General features: G+C 34.2%; 1 protein-coding gene across 1 annotated transcript in view; it reads right to left on the minus strand.

Annotated features, from left to right (window-relative positions):
* Positions 1-21,547, minus strand: part of LOC132257082 (zinc finger and BTB domain-containing protein 24) — a 43,561-nt gene that overhangs the window by 13,494 nt on the left and 8,520 nt on the right. The window contains exons 4-8 of the mRNA XM_059753810.1: positions 21,138-21,212; positions 13,859-14,123; positions 7,444-7,637; positions 1,604-1,766; positions 1,294-1,461 (exon numbers count right to left, since the gene is read on the minus strand). Coding sequence (XP_059609793.1) covers positions 1,294-1,461; positions 1,604-1,766; positions 7,444-7,637; positions 13,859-14,123; positions 21,138-21,212 — 865 coding nt within the window. The remainder of the gene's footprint in view (positions 1-1,293; positions 1,462-1,603; positions 1,767-7,443; positions 7,638-13,858; positions 14,124-21,137; positions 21,213-21,547) is intronic.

Consider the following 21,547-nt stretch of genomic DNA (forward strand, 5'->3'; position numbering starts at 1 on the left):
AACATAATGATCGAGGAACGGCACGAATTCTCTGGGAATCAGGGGGACAGTAAGGTGCATTTGTTCTTACAGACGATGGGTCTGAATCTCTTTCAATTAAATTGAGAGAAATTCAAAGATCAGCTTTGATTTAAACTAGTGCAACGATAGAGTCAGTGTATATAAAGTACGCATGAAGTAAAAAGCAATATTTAACGTATTGATTGAATAACCTAAGTCACCCATTATGTATTACTGAGCAAATGCTTGATAAATCAGATAGAACTTGGCAAATAATATCGGATATATTTCATTAAATTTCAATAACCTTATTTAACGCATTTAGTTGAATTTCTGGACTGTCAAACTTTTACAATGTTTCACATATATATGACAACGGACAAATGATTCTATATTTTCCAAAGATCGGGTAATATTAGCATCAATCCATTGCTAACCAAGAATATATTACGTGGTCTAGACCACCCTTTTGTGCGACGATGAACGTGTGCACGCAGACTAATCACCGGACCTTAACCTTACTAAATCTGACTTATTTTTTAGGCTTCCTAAGTTCTCTTTAGTATATTCTTATACGTTTTCTTTTTTCGTTATAGGTATTATTAAAAAATGAGATAAATTCTTATCTTTCTCTCGCTCACTCTAGTCACACAGTTATCTTGATATCTAGGCAGAGTATAATTTCTCTTTCTCATGTGGGATTATCTGAATAAATATGAATGAGATGATTCTCAGTAATGAAAAATGATAATAAATACATAATATTTTTGGGTCCTTATTATACTTTTTTATTGCCGTAACAAAATTTTCAGATTTCGTTTGTGGTACATTTTAATTGAATTTTATGGATGGTGTTTAGTTCTCTGTCAGCGACCGATTCTGACATGTCTAGACAGCCACCGTGCGAGTAGGAAGGAAAATACACGATACGCGTGGGGAAGAAAGAGATGATCGTGAACAAATTACAAATGCTGTGTTTTCACCATACAATCAAAAATCGATATATTCTAATATTGGAGATGATGGTCGCACGTGAGTGGGTGAAATGGCAATATTTAATAAATGTAATTTTAAATCATTGGATATAATTACTGGATATTCTTATGAAGTTAGTCACGTATTATTATTAGATTATGAATTTGAATTAATTTTCAATTGATATTCCTAATAAACACTTGTTTTGCAATATCTTTACTTAATATATTACCAGTACTTTAAAAAACTGTAAAAAAAAAATTTACAAAACTTTATACATATTTAATTCATTAAAACAACATTTAGAATCATACTAACCCGCTTCATGGGTGAAAACTGCCTGGCAGACAGAACATGGCCACATTCTCAGACTGGTGGTGAGTTGTGAAGTTTCCGGATGGCATGCCAGGTGTTTTCTTAGAGAACCCTCATTGACGTAGTGTTTCCCACACACAGGACAAGGATGGTTGGCGGTTCGCCTCTTGGCTAAGTAGGGGTCAGTGGGTGATGAGCGAACAGAAAAATTGGGTTTTTATGGTCAATGCGAAAGCCGAAATGTTCACACAGCGAAATTTTCACAAAATTATATTGTCATGAAAGATGATAACTGATCGTTGTAGATACTTACTGGCCACTCCGGAGGCATTTGGATCCTTGTGCGTATGTTTCATGTGCTCCATGAGGGCTTCGCCGCCGAGGAAGAGTTTATGACAAACTGGACAAGAGGTTGCATTTGGGCCACCTATAAGAGCTGCATGTTGCTGCAAGACACCAAGATGCAGCTGTAATTCCTACATTCGACGCAGTCCCAAAACGAGATAAATAAATAATCAGTTTTCAATATTTTATTTTTTGCCATCTTAGCTTCGACAAAATTTTCATGTAATAAACACGCTTATGTAATTAAAAAAAAATTAAATCTTAAGAAATAAGAGTTTTATCAATCATTTTGCCATTTACGTAATCTTTATCAAAATATTAGCCTAATTTTCACACGAATCACGAAAAATCGTACTCAAATGGCTAGGACAGATTTATATAAAGATTTTATGAATTATGTAATGTAATTGGACGTAACTTTGGTGAAAAATATTACGCTTAGAATTAGCCGAAATCTAAAGCTGCTCAAAAACCGTGTCAATCGACCACAGAGCACTATGGTAATTTTTCATAGATAATTATACAGTTTTCGCATATTTCTCCATACAAAGTCTTGACCATTTTCGGTGTTTCGCATAAATAGGAAATCGTTCAAGCAATTCTTAAAACAAAACAACCTTAGTGTGATCTCATAGATGGCCAAAGATAAGTGGTTGGATAAACTTTTTTAACCGGGTGTCTTGGCTTGCAAAAGGGAAATATGTAAGGCAAAAGCCTTTATAAAATATAAGATAGACATTTAAATGTCTTATTCGTAATATAAAAATCTTTGAAAAAAAGTGACTAATAAATTGAAGAGATCTTTGACATAGAACTTCTCTCTCTTTAAGAATTTATTTCGTAGGATTGATCAGAAAACTGCGATGTCACAAAGCAATAGCACTGGTTGTTTGCATTAAAGGTGCCCTTTCTATGTGAAATGATAGACATATCCCAGTGAAGGAAAATGGTTTTTTACTGTATCCATAAAGTTTAAATAGGCACATTAAAAAGCAATGAAAAAGAGAATGAGCAAAAAAATTACGTATCTATATGTAACAAAGCCATCTGCAACGGAATCACACAAAAAATTCTCAGATTTTAAAAACTGTTGAAACGACCTTAAATTTTTGAGAAAAATTAGGCTTCTGAATTTATAGGAAATAACATTTGAAACAAGTATAAGTATAATTTATTCTCGTTATTAGGACAAGTTGTCCTCTCGTGTACAGGCTTAGTAACAATGAGATATATAGTTATGTATCTATGCGAATTTTGCACGTATATGCGAGGAGCTGTGACGGTACTTCGGAGTATCAGCTCCCCCTTCCACTCACGCGGCAACATATTTCATAAGACAATTCCCTCAACAAAGAAGGAATCGTGGAGAATGCGACTCCTCAATATATGTATTTGAAAAGAGGAAGACTTGACAGACGATCCGGCAGCCAAAAGCTCCACGATATTACCAGGCTAGCCGGTAAAAAGAAGCAGCGAAATAAAATCAACGGCACTTCCTTCAATATAGCTCAAGATTGGCGTGCCCAGTATCGAACTCTCATAAGGAGAGACATTATCAAATCTACGTAGACCATAAACGTATCTTAGCCAGGGATTAAATGTCTTTCTCAACTGATCGCGGGTGCTATCGCAGAAGAAGAGCTTTGGTACATAGGTGAAAAAGGAAACTATAAGCGCTCGGATCAACAGGAGTCTAGTGCCAATGGGTGTGAAATATTGGAGACGCCGCAACGTTCGCAAAGTGAGAAAGATCTTTTTCTGCAGATCTCGAAGGCATAATTAGACCAAGCCAAGGAGTTGTTGAAAATGACATCCAAGTTCTTGACTCCATCTGAAAAGGGAATGACTTCATTCAAGAGATAAAGCGGAGATGGGATAAGGCGTCATCTAGGCGTATGAACAATTAGGGCCCACGACAAGTTCAAGTGTGAAGAAAAATTCGATTTATTCGGTTGATTTTTTACTGTGGTATTGTGAATCCGATATTTTTTCCCATATTACCACTGTCCTCGCCTGAAGGCAGGCAACGTTATTAAACTCCCTTCACCAGTTCGCAGAGCGGCTGTGGCTCAGTGGTCAATACGTTTGACTCTTGATGCTACAGTCGTGTGTTCGAATCCCACCGCTTGCAAATGTTTGAAGACAGCAGAGTGCAAAAAATAAGCCTTTCAATGGCAAATTATAGTTGCCAAAATGGGTTACTGTTGAATGTTTCAGCTGAAACATGCGCTTTTCTGGAATTGACTTGCTCTCTACTCCCGTTCCACACACACACACACACACACACACACACACACACACATATATATATATATATATATATATACATATACATATATATATATATATACCAATATATATATATACCTTATATATATATAAGGTGGACGTTAGAACCACTTATGGTTGGTCGGAAAACTGACAATCTGCCACCGAAAAACAAAAATTTGTTTCGAATATCTCCTCTAATAGAGAAGGCTATGTCCTTCAATGGGATGTCGAAGCCACGTAAGTAGTAAGTAAGTCACCAGTTCGCGTCATCTTTTCGCCGCCCAATGGTGGGACGCCAACACTCCAGTGGAACTGTACCGAGAAGTTTCAGAACCTTTTCCCGACACTTGAACTCGGATTTTCAGTCCGTCCACGTTGATGGGCAAGTTTTATTCGAATAAAGAAATGTAGTGATAATTTACACTGTGGTTTTCACTCCCTTATCGTGTCAGCGTGCACGGCCACGGAAACCCGCCGAAATATGCGAGATCGCGGTCGCTTCTGGCCGGATATTCTGGTCAGGGTACGCAACACATTCTCTAACCTCTACTTTTAATCATTTAAGGTAAATCGATTTTAACAACTATTTCTTGCTATTAAAGTATGATTTTGATAAAAATTGGACAATATTTTTACAAAATATTATGCAAATGGCAGGTTAGGTGCGGCGTCAAATTTCCCAGTCTACACACTTTTCACGGCCACTTCTATAAGCCAAATTAGGTTGGAATAAAATAGTGTATATTTATTTAGCGCACATAAGAATATGCTTTTCTGATAGCGGATTGTATCCGCTGAACATTTTAGTGCTGACGACCAATCTCCAAAGCAAAACAGCGGAGAACTCTTTGTCAGGTTGTAATAAACTGCACTTATCTAGATCTTACAAAAGAAAAGCAATTATTTGTACCACTAAATGTGGAAGGTATAAATAAAACTATAAATAAAAGTGAAAGAATTAGGACCAAAAAATTTTATGTGCATTTATCAATATTACTAAAATAGAAAAAATAGAGAATATGAACCAAATGTCCGGTTAAAAATATGTTGAACGTCATTGTCAATTGCAGACTAATGAGTCATTGAGGCTCTGGTTCACCTTGGCGGCACAATTAGCGAACTGCCACCTAATTGAATTGCTCCCGGCCGACAGTCGTAATGACCAATTTAGGACGTCCTGCCGTACCCGCGCGCACGCCGTTTTTTTCGTCGTGTCTCCTGATGAAATATTCAAGTGTATCCCTGGGGTGCAAAAGGATGGCTCCATTTTTCCCTTTCCAGTAATGCGTTTTTTGTGAACGTGCCCACCCACAAACTGTACACTGGCACGCTTTTGGACTCCCCCGTTTAAACACGGTAATTGCTTCACACTCTCATTAGCACGTTCCCAGATGCGCGTGGAGGCGGATGTTGTTGGTGATTCGCATTTTGTCTTCTAACACTGATTTTTGTTTAGTAAGTAATTTTTATTGTTGGCTATCCATAATCAAAATAAATTGGGAGTTAGAGTTTAAGTGCAGTACAGTTCAGAGTTATGTAAGATTGGGCTGATTTTTATGTCTTTTATTTGTTTTAAATACTTGCTTACTTTAATTCTTGTAGTTAGATACCGTAATTAAAAATTCTGCATCAGCTACTGACATTGTGTTTGGGTCAGAAAAATTGCTTTAGCAGTTTCGACCTGCATTAGCATATTTTGATTTTAAGAAATTATTTGTGAAGAGATGTATTGGAAATAGGTTCTTACGAATGCTATAATTTAATAAAATGTCGATTGACTAAAAAAAACTCTTAAATTAGTATTTTACTTTTTATCTTATGCCTTCAAATATATTGATTGTGCTTCGCCCCTTGGATATTAATGTGCCTCCAACAACCCCCGTTGGCGTCGAAGAAATTTCTAGAGATCACGAAAGGAGAGTGGCAACCCTTCTTCTAAAAAAAATTACGAGGGTGTAGGCGTCAGATACGAGAGTATTGCGAGGGCACGCTAAGAAGCAAGAATACGAAGAAAAAAAAAAACACGGCGAGTGGAAACGCCAACTGTGGGAATGAAAATGAAAAATAAGAAAAATGAAGAAGTGAAAGAGTGTGGGTGAGTAGGATTCATCTGGAAAGACCATCAACTTTTTCCCATCTCGCTTTGAAAAAAAAAAGCCGTAAGGAGTAGGGGCTACGCAATCCTACTATTGAAATCGAAATCAACGCTGAGGGTGGGCTACATTTGTGAAACAGTGAAAAGAATGCAGCTGGTGTGAGGAATAACGCGGAATTTCATATCACAAATCCTTGTGCGGAGCATTTCCTAATCGTACAAGGTTTGGATTAATTGGCAAACGAAGGAAAGGATTTAATGTAGAAAAATGGTCAGTGTCTGAACAGTTGCTCCCCAAGATGAGTCTGATATATGTCTTATGCTGAACAAGTAATCAATCAGTGCATATTTAATCCAAATAAGAATTTTGTTGTGAAATGAGCGAATTTCTTTGGCTTGGTGCCTGTACAGCCATGGGCATTCTTGCCCATATGGCCAAAACCAAAAAAATGCGAATCACCATACTTTAGGTGCAAATTTTACAACACTATAAATTGCTTGTATATACGCATTTGACCAAAGAATGACTTTTTTTTATTGATAAGTAAGTCAGTAAGTTATGTTCTCAACTCTGTTAAAACGTACATATGTGAAAATGATATATGTGTACTGGTCAACATTAAGATCGTCAAAGAACGTCAAAGAATGTGGATAAACACACTAATTACATGTGTTTATGGAGAAGTCGGAATTTATTGTAGTTTTCTGTTTATGCTATTTTCAAATTACAAAATCTCGGTAAACTGATCACGAAAATGTAAAAATGTTATTACATTAGATTACAATAAAAAAGAAATAACGGTTCTACTTAGTGTTCCAACAGAGCCTATAATCAATTGAATCTGATTAAAAAAACCAAACTTCTTTAGTATTCAATATTATGACGTTGAACCGCCATAACTCCGGTTCTTCAACCTAAATATGATATTATGATGTATTTTAAAAGACGTCTCTTCCAAAACACATGGATCTATGATTCCATTGAAGTCAAGACTTCACGGTAATTCCTATTCCAGTTAAACCACAAGCTCGCTCAAATTGTGATCTATGGTATCATAATTAATGAGCCACAATCACCACTATTGGCGTTGAAAATATGAAATCGATTTTCTTTACTTTAAACTCGATTATCAAGAAAAAACAAATTCAAAAAATGAAGTTCTAAAATATTTTTTTCAAAACTGTTTTAGTAATCCAAAAACAGGAAAAATCGCTGGTGAAAATCTTGCGCTTACATAACTAATGACACATACACAAATATAAGCCAAAATAAAAACACACACACACATGGAAATACGCAGTAAAAGCAATTATAAAAATTGAAAATACTATGCTTAGTATGAAAATAGAATGATTTTGGATTTTATTGTGAGAGAGTTAACTCTAAAAAAGATAAGTAAGTAGAATAAAAAAATAAAAATAAAAAGCATTGCAATACATACATGACTGACCTTGGACGTGTGAGTGCGCAGGCTGGATTCAGTGGCAAATCCTTTTCCGCAGATATTACAGTGAAAGGGACGATTTTTGGCTCTCTCTACTTGAGCATCATGATTTCTCAAGTGTTGCTGCAAATTTGACAATTGGATGAAAGCTCGACCGCAATCAGGCAAGTGACATTTGTACGGACGTTCTCCTAGAAGTAGTGAATTAGTGTTTCAACAGAGTGTTAGTACTTTGTGTAAAAGAGGTAGTGAAATCAACATATTCTTATGAAGGTAGTAATCATAGGAAAATAGCACATATATTTCCCTACTTTCACCTTTTCATAAACTGAGAAATTATCATATGTGTTACTTAGATTCATACTTTGATACTGCGTTTAATTATACCCTATCTTTTTGAGGGGAACTGCTTCGTATTATACCTTATTCTTCAATCAATACAACGGCATTCTTTTATTCACCTCTAACCAAGCGTTTAGATACAAATATTTCACAAAAAATAATCAGTTTCTCCATAATGTGTAATTAAAAAAAAATTGGATATTTATCTGCGAAAGTGTTGCCATAGATTTGGTTAGGCCATTAAACGGACCAATTATTCATCCCACTATTACCCAACTTAAGGTCCAAGGCTGAAAGCTATCCAAGTTATCCAGATTTTAGTTTCGACGACACAGTTTTCAGACTTCGTGTGTTTTTCATGTTTGTTGTCGTCCCTCCCCCACATATTCTCTCATTCTTCCCCATTCAGAGGCAAAGCTATTCAAAGTCAGCCAGTTGCCAAAGCTTGAACTCACATATTCTCTGCAGACTTTTGTTTCCCATATGTGTATTGGGACAGATACGAAACACAATTCCACACAAGTTTTACATCAACTGGAACATTCGACAGGAAGCTTTTTTGGGTTATTTGCGCTTACATTTGTCTGCTGAAAGGCCCGAAACTTCTGTTCTTTAAAAAATTTATAGAATTTTACAAGAGCTTAAAATTGTTAAGATCCGACAAATAGAAGTAATGCTATGGTGTATTTAATTTTTAAAATTGAAATAAGCAAAACGTCAGTTTTACTGCATCAGTGTAAAGTTAAAGCCTGTTTTTAGAGATGTCTTGATTTGGACTACACCATACAAAGAACTTATTGAGACACAAAACAAGTTCACCGAACTAAGACGTCATGATGACGTGATGTCGATGTGGTCTACTACAGGACATCGAGACGTTTCTTTTGTTAAAGAGATGATAAAAATCGGTTCACAAGTGTCATATCTGGTCATATTCAACTACGATGAGGTTGCGGCTTCATTTGCTCAGTTAAGCACACTGTCATGGAGACGGGGAAAACCGATGATATTAGCAGCTCAAGTAATAAAAAAGAGATCGTTCTACTGTACATTGTGTGCAGGAAGAGAAGGAGAAGACAAAAATAATGTTAAATACTAATTTAGTGATAGCTAATGCAAAAAATTGCATCATTACGAAGTACTCTATAGAAATTTTTCTCTCTAGCAGAATAAATCTGGGAATTTGAACGCAAATAATGCAATTTTTGTTCTCTTTTAATGTGTAAGGGTTTATTCTGACGCGCTTATTCGTGCGTGACGATACTAAATAAGTTATGGTCTCTCGATTTAAATCATTTTAACCAAACAATTAAGTCAAAATACGATTTTGAAAATATGTATTTAGATCAATATGTTCAGTTTATCCTTAGTGAACATAGTGAAATAACTTCGTTCGATTAATTTGCCTGAATGAATTTTGTCTACATCAGGGGGTTATCACGGACCGTGCAAGGAGTAACGGTAGCGTTGGTACTGAAAAGTAGTCGATATGACCACAACACCGTGTTTTATTATAGGTTTGCGTCTTTGATGAAAGCATTTGACGTCTCTCCTTTAATCTCGAGCAAAAATTTCAGCCATCTTGAGAATATTATATGATATTACGAAAGTACAAAGTGCCTAATTTTTATTACACCATTAATTCATTGATACTAAATTATTAGTTCTACTAATTGGATAATATTGTGGATAGTGCCTTAAGAGCAATTGCATCAAGTAACTGAAAATCCATATCATAGAATATCTAAATAAACAGAATAGATGAGGAAAAATAAAAGAAAAAGACAGATAATCAGAGGAGATTGGTAGAAAGACATAAAGCGTTAACCTAGGTGTCTAAACAAGTTTACCAAGCTGCATAAAATAAGCATACAGTCTCAAACGCCAATTTATTCTATTTTAACTGCCCCCTTAAAAATCCACTTTTACAGCATTAGGCCCAACAAATAAGGGTGTCTTTGGGTAGTTCTTGGTTTCAGTTACAACGTATTTATGTTTAAAGAAAATATATCGAAAAAATCTCTTGAAATAACTAACTATTAAATTATCAAGAGTATTTTAGCAACTTCAAAGGCTTTTGTGACTCAGTTTAACATATTTTACTCTCAATGCTACAGTCGTGTATTCGTATCCCTCCTATGACACAAGTTTAAACACTCAGTTTAATCACGAATGTGTGAAAAAATTATCATTTTTTATTCCAAATTGCAGTTGTTTAGTCGTTGCTGTTGAATGTTTTAACAGAAATATACACTTCACTCGAATCGTCCTTCGCGCTCTGTCTCTCAAAGTTTCACTAAAAAGCGAATTTAGGAATAATGTATGTTTATTAAAGCTAATGCCTATTTGTTGCTTGTCTTTACTTAGAAATAAAAATTATAATTTTGCAGAATTACGAATAATAGAAAAAAAAAATAAATAGGAATAAAATTATGAAGTGTTTTATCAGTTTTATAACTGAAAAATATTATTTTGTAATAGAATTTAGTAGGGATTTCAAAAAATGTTTCAGAGTAATAAATATTATTTAAAAATTAGCATCATTGCGAAAATATGAGTCTAAAGTACATAATTATGTCCACACAATTAGCAAATATTAAAGTGTGTTTTAGTCGTATCAGAAAATATTCTAATGATTGTTTTGTCTGATAATCATAACACTTATTAGTGTGAGCATATAATTTATATTACGTAAGAATAAATGTATAGTGAGCCTGTTTTAAATATTTTTTCTTAGTTTGAGAATAAAGTACATAGTTCAAACCGGTTACTGGTTCTAAACTAAAAAGAACGCCCTTAGGTCTAGCACTTCAACTTATGACTCTTCTTAATTTTTGTACGCCACTTCCATTGCTTTAGAAGGGTAGGAAGCGAAGAAAAAAAATGAACGACGAAAGTAGAATGAGACAGAGAGACGGATGGAGCGAGTAATTAAAAGTTGCGGCATTTCGCTATTTTTTCCCTCTTTCCACTTTTCAATTCCACCCACTATTGCGCCTATTTTACTCAATATTTGTCAAATTTAGGGATAACATGAGGCTTCAAGTGGTACGACTACATTCAAAGTTCCTTATTGCATTTTAAAGAAAGACAAAAGTGACAAGAAGAAATATATTTCGACATGTCTTTTTCGTTAAACTAGTGATAAAAATATATAAGAGAAAAAGAAATATTACAATATTCATTTATATTTACAATAAAAATTACAATATTCCTCGTTCAAATAAATAATTACATATGTATAGTTATAGAAAGAATATAATTAGAAATGTATGAAAAGAATAGTGCAGATTACAAATAAAATAAAATATCACAAGCATTCTGTAATATATTTATATTACCTTATAAGATTTTCTCACAAATATTCCCCTTCTCATACGGAGTAAATTTTTTCTCTTGAAATAAACTACATAAGAGAAACAAAAAATCTGCGGAAGTATACACAGCCCCATTGAAAACCAGTCGAGCAACTTTTTCTCATCATAAGGAGTTTCTTCCTCGTTTGTTTCCGGATTTGGGACTTTCTTGCACATTGAAAATGAAAAAGAAATTGATGGCCGACACTGGAATCCCACAATACCGAAAGAATACCATCCTTCGCGCGTGTGCGAATTGATATTCTGCAGTGGCGGCAATTTAGGGATGGGTAGCCTGTTTGCTCTCGCCACTCGAGGGTGCTTCTTTTTTTGCGCGCCATTTCTTCACCGTTGGCGTGCGCCCTCAAACCACTCTCACCAACTGGTTGCCCGCGAAATATAAGTCTTTTAGAATAAGACAACGCTCAGTGTATGAGTTTTTAGAGATTTAGTTAAAGAATCCGGCTACTATTAAGAACAATGCATTTGTGAAAATCATAAATCGCAGCATAAAGCAATCATGGTGCTCGAGAACTGAAACTACACGTGATTAAGAAATAAATATATTATCTAAGAACTACACATATCTGTAACTAACATTAATACGAAATATACGCCAAATAAACCGAGTTTATGCTGTTTTCTCAGGGAGATCGGCTGTGAAGTCAACGTCAGCCGCAATCGTTTAGATGGAGGAGAATGAAATAATTTTTTTTAATTATTATTTTTGCACTACCCATACTACAGGATACCATTAATCCGCAATGATATATACGATAGGCGTCTCGTTAATGTGTGGACCTCTATATCTTGACTAGAAGGAGAGAAGTGACAGTACTTCAAAGAGTGTTAGTGAGGCATACTTCGGGTGAGCCCCTTTGAACCGCATTAGCAGCCTGGAATGATCATTACCCTCAAATCTCCGTCTTCGTGCCCACGAGTGGAGCCCCTTTACTGTTTCCACTGCAGAGAATAGCTGATACAGTATCTCCTTCGGAGACTTAACCCCTCATTTAGGCTAGTGAGGGCTTCAACAACCTCAAGAACGTATAATAAATGTGGTTTTATGCGAGTTAAAAGCGGTTTATTTGATTTTGGGCCCACTGGAGAGTCCTTGCTTCTGGTCGCCTTATAAGAGTGAAAATACAGTATTTTGCTTTGAGATCAAACCAATATGTTCAATCTTCATTTTATCTTTCAATATTAAATGAATTCTGTACATTTTTTGTCTCATTCTTTTCATGGGTTTTGCTCAAGCCTACTTTTGCCCTTTTATTGCTTATACTCAAACAAAAATCAGAAAAGGAGGAATATGAGAGATATACGGAACGTATAACGTAGAGCGAAAACTGTGCTTCGCAAAATCTGAAATAAAATGTTGTTTTCACCATTATTATATATTACTTTTTGCTTAACCTTAGAAAAAATGTTAGAGCTAATTAGCTACGCAGTTCGTGTGTTTAAAAAAATTTCTATTTGTATTTTTTTGTGTTTCAATTGTTTACGGCCACAGGCATTTTTGCTCATATGGCCTTCTATTTGTATTTAAAGTTATTTAATAAAGACGCACACACACACACACACACACACACACACACACACACACACACACACACATATATATATATATATATATATATATATATATATATACGTTTTCGCACAGATCTTTGCGTCCAGAGTCGAAAAAACTGTTGTTTCACAGTGCCACGTGTTTTACGTCCGAGCCGCTATTTTATATAGGCTACACAATGTGAGGCTTGCAAATATCAATATCAAATCGATCATACGCATAAAGCTGTATGCAGCCATATGCATCACCACAGGTCCTGACTTATATAGAATAATGTTTGTACATGTAACAAGCAGTCTCAGAAGAATTTTATTATTAAGCTTAAAAAGGAGCCACATCTGAGTCAAACTACATGTTATATAAAATATACCTTGTTCTTTCTTTTTGCACATTTGAGGCTACATACTTAATCACACAGTTTTACAGTGCTTTTGACAATCACGTACGATCTGTCAGATTTGATATTCCTACACATTTTTACGCGTTCCAACTTCGGTATCAAGGCTATAGTCATAGATTAGATTATTTTTGCTATTTTTTTTTAACATTCTTTCGAAACTTGGGTATCTACACAGATTACCGCAAATTCTCAGATTGACCCCAACTTTCGACAAACTTATAATGAAAGAAACATTTTTACTGGAAAGAATCGATTGGGACACTAACGGATTTCTACTATAGGGAGGACTGTTTTCTTCAAAATATTTTTGCCATTATCAGTTATTTTGTAGTAAATGTTGCGGTCAGTCGGAAATTGTTCGGTAAACTGCACTTATGTCGGCTTTTCCTGTCCAATTTTCATTTTATAATATCCAAAATATTTTCTCAATTCTTAATCGATCTCGACTGTAGACTTAGACGAAATTGTAGTTATTTTATAATCATAAGATTTCATTCTTTTATTTACACACTCATATATCTCATGGCAACCCTCTCCTGCTCTTCTGCACTATTTTCCCGGTCGTTGTACAATGGCATGAAGGATAAAAAAGCCACTCTTCGAGTTTTGTTATGTAGGGGGCTTTTTTGCCAACTGAACTTGTACAGCGAGTTTAACCCTTTTCTTTATTTTTAGAAACTGGTTCTGTGTATGTTTGCAAGCGGTGCAGATCCTTCATCATATACGTTTTATTGTACTGACCTGTGTGAAGCCTAGTGTGCTGCTGCACATGGGACAGTTGTTTGAATCTGCGATCGCAATAGGAGCACTTGTAGGGCTTCTCACCGGTATGAACACGGATGTGCTGGACGAGTTGGTGATTGCTTGAAAAGCTCTTGAGACATTGTTGGCACTGATGAGGTTTCACTTCCGTGCCCATGCCCGACCCACTCAGGCCACTCACGCCTACACCGCGTTGAAGATCCCGGGCATGCTGCATCTGCATGGCGCTCTTGTGCATGAAAATCTGCAGCGGTGTGTGAAGGAGAAATATGTAGAGTTAAGTCCAATCGATAAAAATTAGAAAAGCGGCAGTAGCCAAATCACTTAGGGACTTATGAAGCTAAGATTTGAAGACGGAGAATTTTGCGCTTAAATTGCATCAATTTTGTGAATACTATGAAATGAAAAAAAGAAAACTATGTGTTTTTACTGAGTGATTTATACTGCAAACCACTAATTAAAATACTGCCTCTCAGTTTCGACTATAGGCAGCTCTATACTGAGTTTAGAAAGAAGTGAAAAAATTTGTCTAAAAGTGTAAGTGCACTTTAGCAAATTTATGTGCAAATTTCTCCTTATCTAATAACTGGGTAACCATTGTTCTCTCTCTCTCACCGAAAGTAACAGCTCTGTAACTCATTATTACTTTTTAAATATTTTCAGTGAATAAGTAATTTCAAAAGCCACTTACTGAGAAAATTGTCTTTATAATTTTTATATATATATATATATATATATATTATATATATAATATATATTATATATATATGTATATATATATACATGGCATATACTGTGGCTCAGTGGTTAATGCATTTGACTCCCGGTACTCTAGTCGTGTGTTCAAATCCCAACGATTGCAAATGTTCGGACACAGCAGAATGCAAAAAAATAAGCCTTTCAACAGCAAAATTAGAGCAGCCAAAGTGATTGCTGTTGAATGTTTCAGCTGAAAAATACGCTTCACTGGAATTGTCTTTTGTTCGTCCCTGTAAAATTGGGCGTTAGAATCATCCTTAGTTGGTCAGCAAACTGAAAATTTGCCACCGTAAAACAAAATCTTGTTTCGAATAATTTCATCTGATGGAGAAGGTTGTATTCCACAATGGTACGTTTTATTTTATTAAAGAAACTTAGAAAATAAAATATAATTCTTTTTCATTTATTGCGTTATTAAACAATTTTTTTTGTAATATGCAAAATTTTTAGGAGAACTAATTTTTAGCTTTATTTTGTATTACTTTTCAAATTAGCACATTTATTAGATGCGTACCCTTATAATCCAATAGAAATATTTGAAATTGGTCATAACAGGGTTATTATTATCAAAAATTCTGCACAGAGAATTTTTTTTTACAGAAATTTATATCTGAATAAACAACATAATACAATACAATATTTATAACAGAATGTTGATTACTTTCATCCTTACAATGACATTCACAAAAAGATTAATTTTAATTGAAACTGAAATTTATTTTATCGTTAAAATAGTGTGAGGTCTCAATAAAAAGCATGATTTTCAGAGTTAACCCAATTCAGTCATCTTTTCAAAGCAAATTCTTATTTTCAACGACAAAGATACGTATTTTTGTATTCCACAATAGTTTTGCTTAAAAAATTGTCTAAGTCACCAACCGGTCAAAGTATGGTAATTTATAATGTAGAACACCAATTGGAACCACGTCCCATGCTTTCTGCTCGATAGTTACACAAAATAGCATGTCAGGTAAAAAGAAAGAGATAACCAAACTACACATCACACCGTCCGTGACGCTCCGCCTTTAGATAGTGATGAGAGAAGGTGGAAAAATCCAGAAAAATATTATTCCTTCAGCCAATACGAAAATATGCCTATTTATTGATTTTGAAGAGGATTTCTAAGAAATCTGACTGCTCCCGATGCAAGCGAGAATAGAGTTTTTTATAGGAACTTGCCACGCACCGACTGTAATTATTGATGTGAAAGAGATTTGCTTTGCTAATACTTAACGAAGGGTTAATTTCTATCACTCATTTGATATACTGATTGCCACAGATGTAAAGGATAGAGACGCAATGTGTATTATGGGTAAAAGATATTTAAGGACAAAAGACAATTTTGTTATTGGTCATTATGGAGTCAATTATTAAAATCTGACAAGAGAATGTCAAAAATCTTTTCAGAAATGTATATCCGCAGTATTCATAGAAATGCATGAAATTTTTCTCAATTTCTCTCAATATTTTGTTGAGGATAAATTAAAAAGCGCAAATGTGTGAGAAATCTGCGGCACATTCAAGGGGTAAAGAGTCAGAATAAGAAAGCGAGAAAGAGAGAATAAGAGTGCAGGGTGAAGGATAGAAAAACTCGAGTAAAGAGATACACGCGCAATACAAAAAAACAACCGAAGAGGCAGAAATAAGAATTGGCGGAGAGAAAAAGTATCTTGACCTGCCCCAAGCATGTTAGAGTTGAATGAGCGCTGAGTATACCCAAGCAAGAGAGATAAAAGCAATAATAAATTCACGACATATGAAAAAAGCATCAACAATGCTTAACACGGGGCACTTGAGAAAAGGAGAATTAAAGATAGACCAATAACACAAAAAACACACATACATGATATAGAATAGTAGAAGTCAAAAGATGGTTGGGAAGTCTTTTTTCAACTATGTAGGTATACATAATATTTTTTTTGCTCTCTGTCAAATAAGATAGTTATTCTCTCTGAACTCAGCTAAAACCTCGCACAATTGAGCATTTTCCCTCTTTTTCACTATCAATAGAAAAAAAAAAGATTCGTGATTCCATTTTTTTAGAAAAACGAGCAACAAAAAATATATATAAGAGAAAATCACAAAAGTGTTAAAAATTATATAAATGTTTTAGACTACAAATCAGTAGTATCACTACTGGTAGCATCACCACTTTAAGTAATCATTATAACACAATCACATCGATAGTCAGCTGAATGTTTTCATAACTGAAGTTACAAATATCTCAGTGTATGACCGGGAGAGAGAAAGACATTTTTTTTCCTTTTTTTCTAAAGTGATAGAACGTTGGTTCTTAACTTACCATTTCATAAATAGGCAAAACAGTGTACAGAAAGAATGTATAATAGTGACGTAAAGGAGATACTAGGATATTTCAAGGAGGAATATGCAAAAAAAAACTATAACAATATACCCAAGCAACACTGATGACAATATAGGTTACACATAAAGAAATTAAAAGCATGATAATTTGTCTTTTAAATATACACAAAGTAATTCCAAGATAATATATAGCACAATCCCTAGTATCAATATGTTCTTATTTTTGCCGTATTGTAATATTGTTATTTTCGTGATTTCACGTTAGATTCAAGATTCATTTCGAAGTAATAAAAAATAGTAAGGAACAAAATTCTTTTGGTTTATAATCCTATCCAAAGTTTCCAAAAAATATTAGATTTAAATTTATTTATGTCACAGCATGTACATGTCACAGCCTTTCTTGAGGCCATCACCGTCTTAGCGTTGGTGGCCAACCTCCAGGACAAAACGATGGAAAAATTCCTTCGCAGGTTGTATGTTAATTTAATATTTTTTTCAGGCTAAATTTCCGTTGTCAGTATGTGCATTATGTTTCTTATGACAGTCTCTCGGTTTCGGATGTCTTTACTGATGCTGAGAATTTCATATAAATTTTTCTGGCCACAATTGTAATTGTATTTTATAGTATTGAAAATAGCAATAAGACTGTAAATTTTTTGCAAACACGTTCTAAATGACATTGTCCAACTCAATTTTTACTAGACTCACTTACAATGTTGTGACAACTGGGCAGAATAACTCATTGTCACAACTAGTCAATTTAGAGTTAAGCGACAATTCCACGACTAGTTACTTCAACTTCTTGCACTTGGACGATCTGCACTTGCACATACGACAAGTAATATTTATTTAACTGATTTTCTATAGTATTCTGCCAAAAATGATCAATTCTTTAAAACCAAGCTAACATGTGCGTAATTTTACTTCTACAATTCTTTTTATTTCGCTCAATATTCTACAGACCGCATACAGTTATTATAATTTTCTACGCACGTATTCCTAAATCTCACTTAGACATTCCTAAATTTCGATCAGAATTAACATATCCATTACTTTGAACTCTATTTATAAAAATTTAGAAAAAAACTCACTGTTGAATCTAAAAAAAAAAATGCAAACCTGACATGTGTCTATTGAGGAGTAGGGATTTATTGCAGTTTTTTGTAACCGATTTCAAATGTATGTGAGAATACTGAGCGTGAATTAGGGATTTTCTATGGAAATCTTTGGTTCTCTTAAACCCTAATTACGCAAAAAATTTATATGGATATTGAGAAATAAAGCATTAGCTATCGCAATATTTTTGCCATATTCGACAAATATTCTGTGCGTCTCTCTGATCAACTTGGTATTTCCATCATTCCGCCATACAAACCGAATAGATATACACTCGTTCCTTTACTTAAAATAGCCCTTTTCTCTAAATTAAATAAACGCATTTAACATTAATAGTAAAATAATGAACTTATTTCTAAGATATTTCAAGATGGCGAGACGCATTTAATTCACCCCGATTGCACATGACGCGCGAGCGCTGCAAGCGTCAAAGAATTTTTCAGCTTTGGCCAATAGGCCACGATCATGCTCAGAGAAGGAGTTAAAAGATAGGGGAAACTGAGTCGCGACAAAGAGTTTAATGACTAGTTTTTCTAACTGTCATGCAACTCGCATCCGATTTCCCAAAACTATCATATGACTGCGTTTTCTATTCTTATGCTTCTAATTCTTCTTTAAAACGAAAGAAATCACAGAATCCGTAAGTCCCTATAACCTTTTAATTGTCATTTAGAGACCCTTTCTGTAACCATATCTAATCACATTGCTGGTCGAGAATTAAAGTAGAAAACAGGACTGTATGATCTCCAAAATGATCTCTAAGTATTGTCAAAAACCACGGTGCCCATGTGTCATCTCCCCGTATATGTATATACGGAAAATAAAAAAAAGAGTGTGAAGCTAAAAAAAGCTACAACAAGGAACACATTGAATCGTCGCTAATCAGTCTACAAATTGGTTATCGACAAGGTTATCGAAGTGTAGTTCACTCTTATAATAGAAATAATGTATTTTCTTTAGTATGATTCTATAAACCGATCTTAGATTTCTTTGTTCTTTAAATAAACCATAGGAAAGCTCATGTGTTATATGATTCCAAAAATAGGAAATTGCAATTTTTCAGAAAGCTGTATAGCTCAATGGTCAGCGCATGAGACCCGCAACATTGCAGTTGTGTATTTGAATTATATCACTTGCAAACAATCAAACACAGCAGAGCGCGAAAAAATTGAGCCTTCTAATGTAAATAAAAGCAGCCCAAGCAGTTGCTGTTGAATGTTGCAGCTGAAACATACTCTTCACTGCCATTTTCTAACACGCTCTGTTTTCATGTTTGAAGGTGGACTGCAGAACTTCTTTGGTCGGCAAACTGATAATCTGCCATCGTAAAAACAAACCTGTCTCGAATTTCTTTTCTAATGATGAAGGCTATGGCCCTCTATTGGATGTAAATATAACTTAAGTAAGTGAGTGGCGAGCATAATTATAATAGTCAGTTTTTCTACTACTTTGTGTACGAGAAATTTTTATTTTGTTTTGTTAATGTTCAAAGACTGCTTTTGATTGTGATTAACGTAATCTACGCCCACAAAACCCTACACTTATTAGAGATAAATAAATAAATATCCTATTTAATTCAAATAGTGCAATAATTAAACGCAAAAGAATAATAAATGAGAATTTTGACAATGATTTTATAATATATTTCGATAGTTTCCTCGATAGTTTATTTATTGGAGTAATTTCGATTCTTTTTGTTTCATTCTTTGCTGTTATATTGTCGATTCTTTCATCTTAATTTCTTTCGTCTTTTCTTCTTCGTTCCTTCTTACAGATCCCAAGTAGTTAAGAGTAATAATTCGGGGCGCCATATGCCTTACAAGGACCTAGTCGCGATCTAATTCAGGATATAGCAATATAGCTTGCATGAACGAAAAGTATTTATTGATGTATTTTCGGCCAATAATTGTGATTAATTTTAAAGAAGGAATGGCCACTATTTAATATCAATCTGTTTATTCTGTACGAAAAGTACTTATATACTGCACGACAGACTTGACTCTGAACAGTTCATCAATAAAATAATCCATACGTTAAAATTCAAAAAATACAGTAATATATTAACAAATAATTGGAAAAAAATTATCAAGTTATAAATAAATTTTTATTATTAAGAAATAAAATAATATGTTAACTTACTATATCAGTCTCAGTAACGAATAAAGAACTATAATTAAATATATTCGAATTACCGAGCATTTTTTGTTGAAAATCAAATTTTTTCCCTTAAATGTATATTCGTAGTATTGTCGCTGACTTTGGATCTATATGATTTATTATTTTGGCTGATAGCTGAATTTGATAAAGTTGACGGAAACGACCTCTATAGCTTAAACTCCTTTTATCCACTGTGCTACATTTCGGGATTTAATTTTCCCTTTAATTTTCGAATAAGCATTAATATATGATATTTATCGAAATGATTAACATGACACAAAAAAGTGCTATTGAATCAAATACATTAATTGCTACTATTTGAAGCATGCTGTAATAGATTAAAAATTTATGAATATAACAATGATGTGTACTTGGTTTTTAGAAGGCTTGAAAATTATAGATTATATTAAAATTATATTTAGTTTTAAACTAATGCTCAACGTTTCTCTACAACAGAAATAATAATATTAAATTAGAAAAAAAAATCTTTGCTTTTTTATCATGCCTATCCGTTCTAATATGTGATATAATCAAAGATTAAAATAATCTCCAACACTAAAATAATCACTTCATTTAACATACACTTCGTCAGATTTGCATATTATCATGAAGTTACTTGGGTATCGGTGGCACAAAAATCAGCAGCATCGGTTAAATCAATATTAAATATACAAATGCGGGATTGTCGTCGGAATGTTGCGCTCCGACGGTGTTGATCAATCATTCCATAGAGCAAAATATATCAATTAAGGAGAACAATTACAAGTAAACAAATTTTGGTATAAAAAAAATAAGGACAAGTAAGTGAAAGTCTAAAAAAGGGACGTTTGTGTTCTTGTTTCTGGTGTGATATTGCTATTTTTCTGGAAGATTACTATACACAACGGAAGAGATGCCAACTCACTCGTTGCAGGGTTGACCAGCATTCTTCTAATGTTCGCTCACTGATCGTCGCTGCACTATTGGATCGCGTCAGTTGCTGCCGATTTATCGCGCGTTATTTGAATAGAGTGGGGGCGAAAATGAGGATGTGAATGGAAGGTGACAAAGATTAGAGTATGTTTTTTTAAGAACATAATGAAGAAAGAATGCATAGAGGCGCACAAAAAATGATATTTTGTATTAACCACCAGTAGTCTTTATACCTAGTCGTGCGCCTTTATGACTCTTTCCAGAGTTTTTTTTAGAAGGACTTATTCTACTAGTATAGATGTATGATTTTGTGCCAATTTACATTTTCACATTCGATAAGCATTTGAGCATTTTCCTCTGGACTTTATGATTTAAATTTCTCAATTCGTGTATTAAGTTTGC

The sequence above is a fragment of the Phlebotomus argentipes genome, unplaced genomic scaffold, assembly GCF_947086385.1.
Source record: "Phlebotomus argentipes unplaced genomic scaffold, Phlebotomus argentipes genome assembly contig_75, whole genome shotgun sequence".
In the NCBI taxonomy this organism is placed as follows: Eukaryota; Metazoa; Arthropoda; class Insecta; order Diptera; family Psychodidae; genus Phlebotomus; species Phlebotomus argentipes.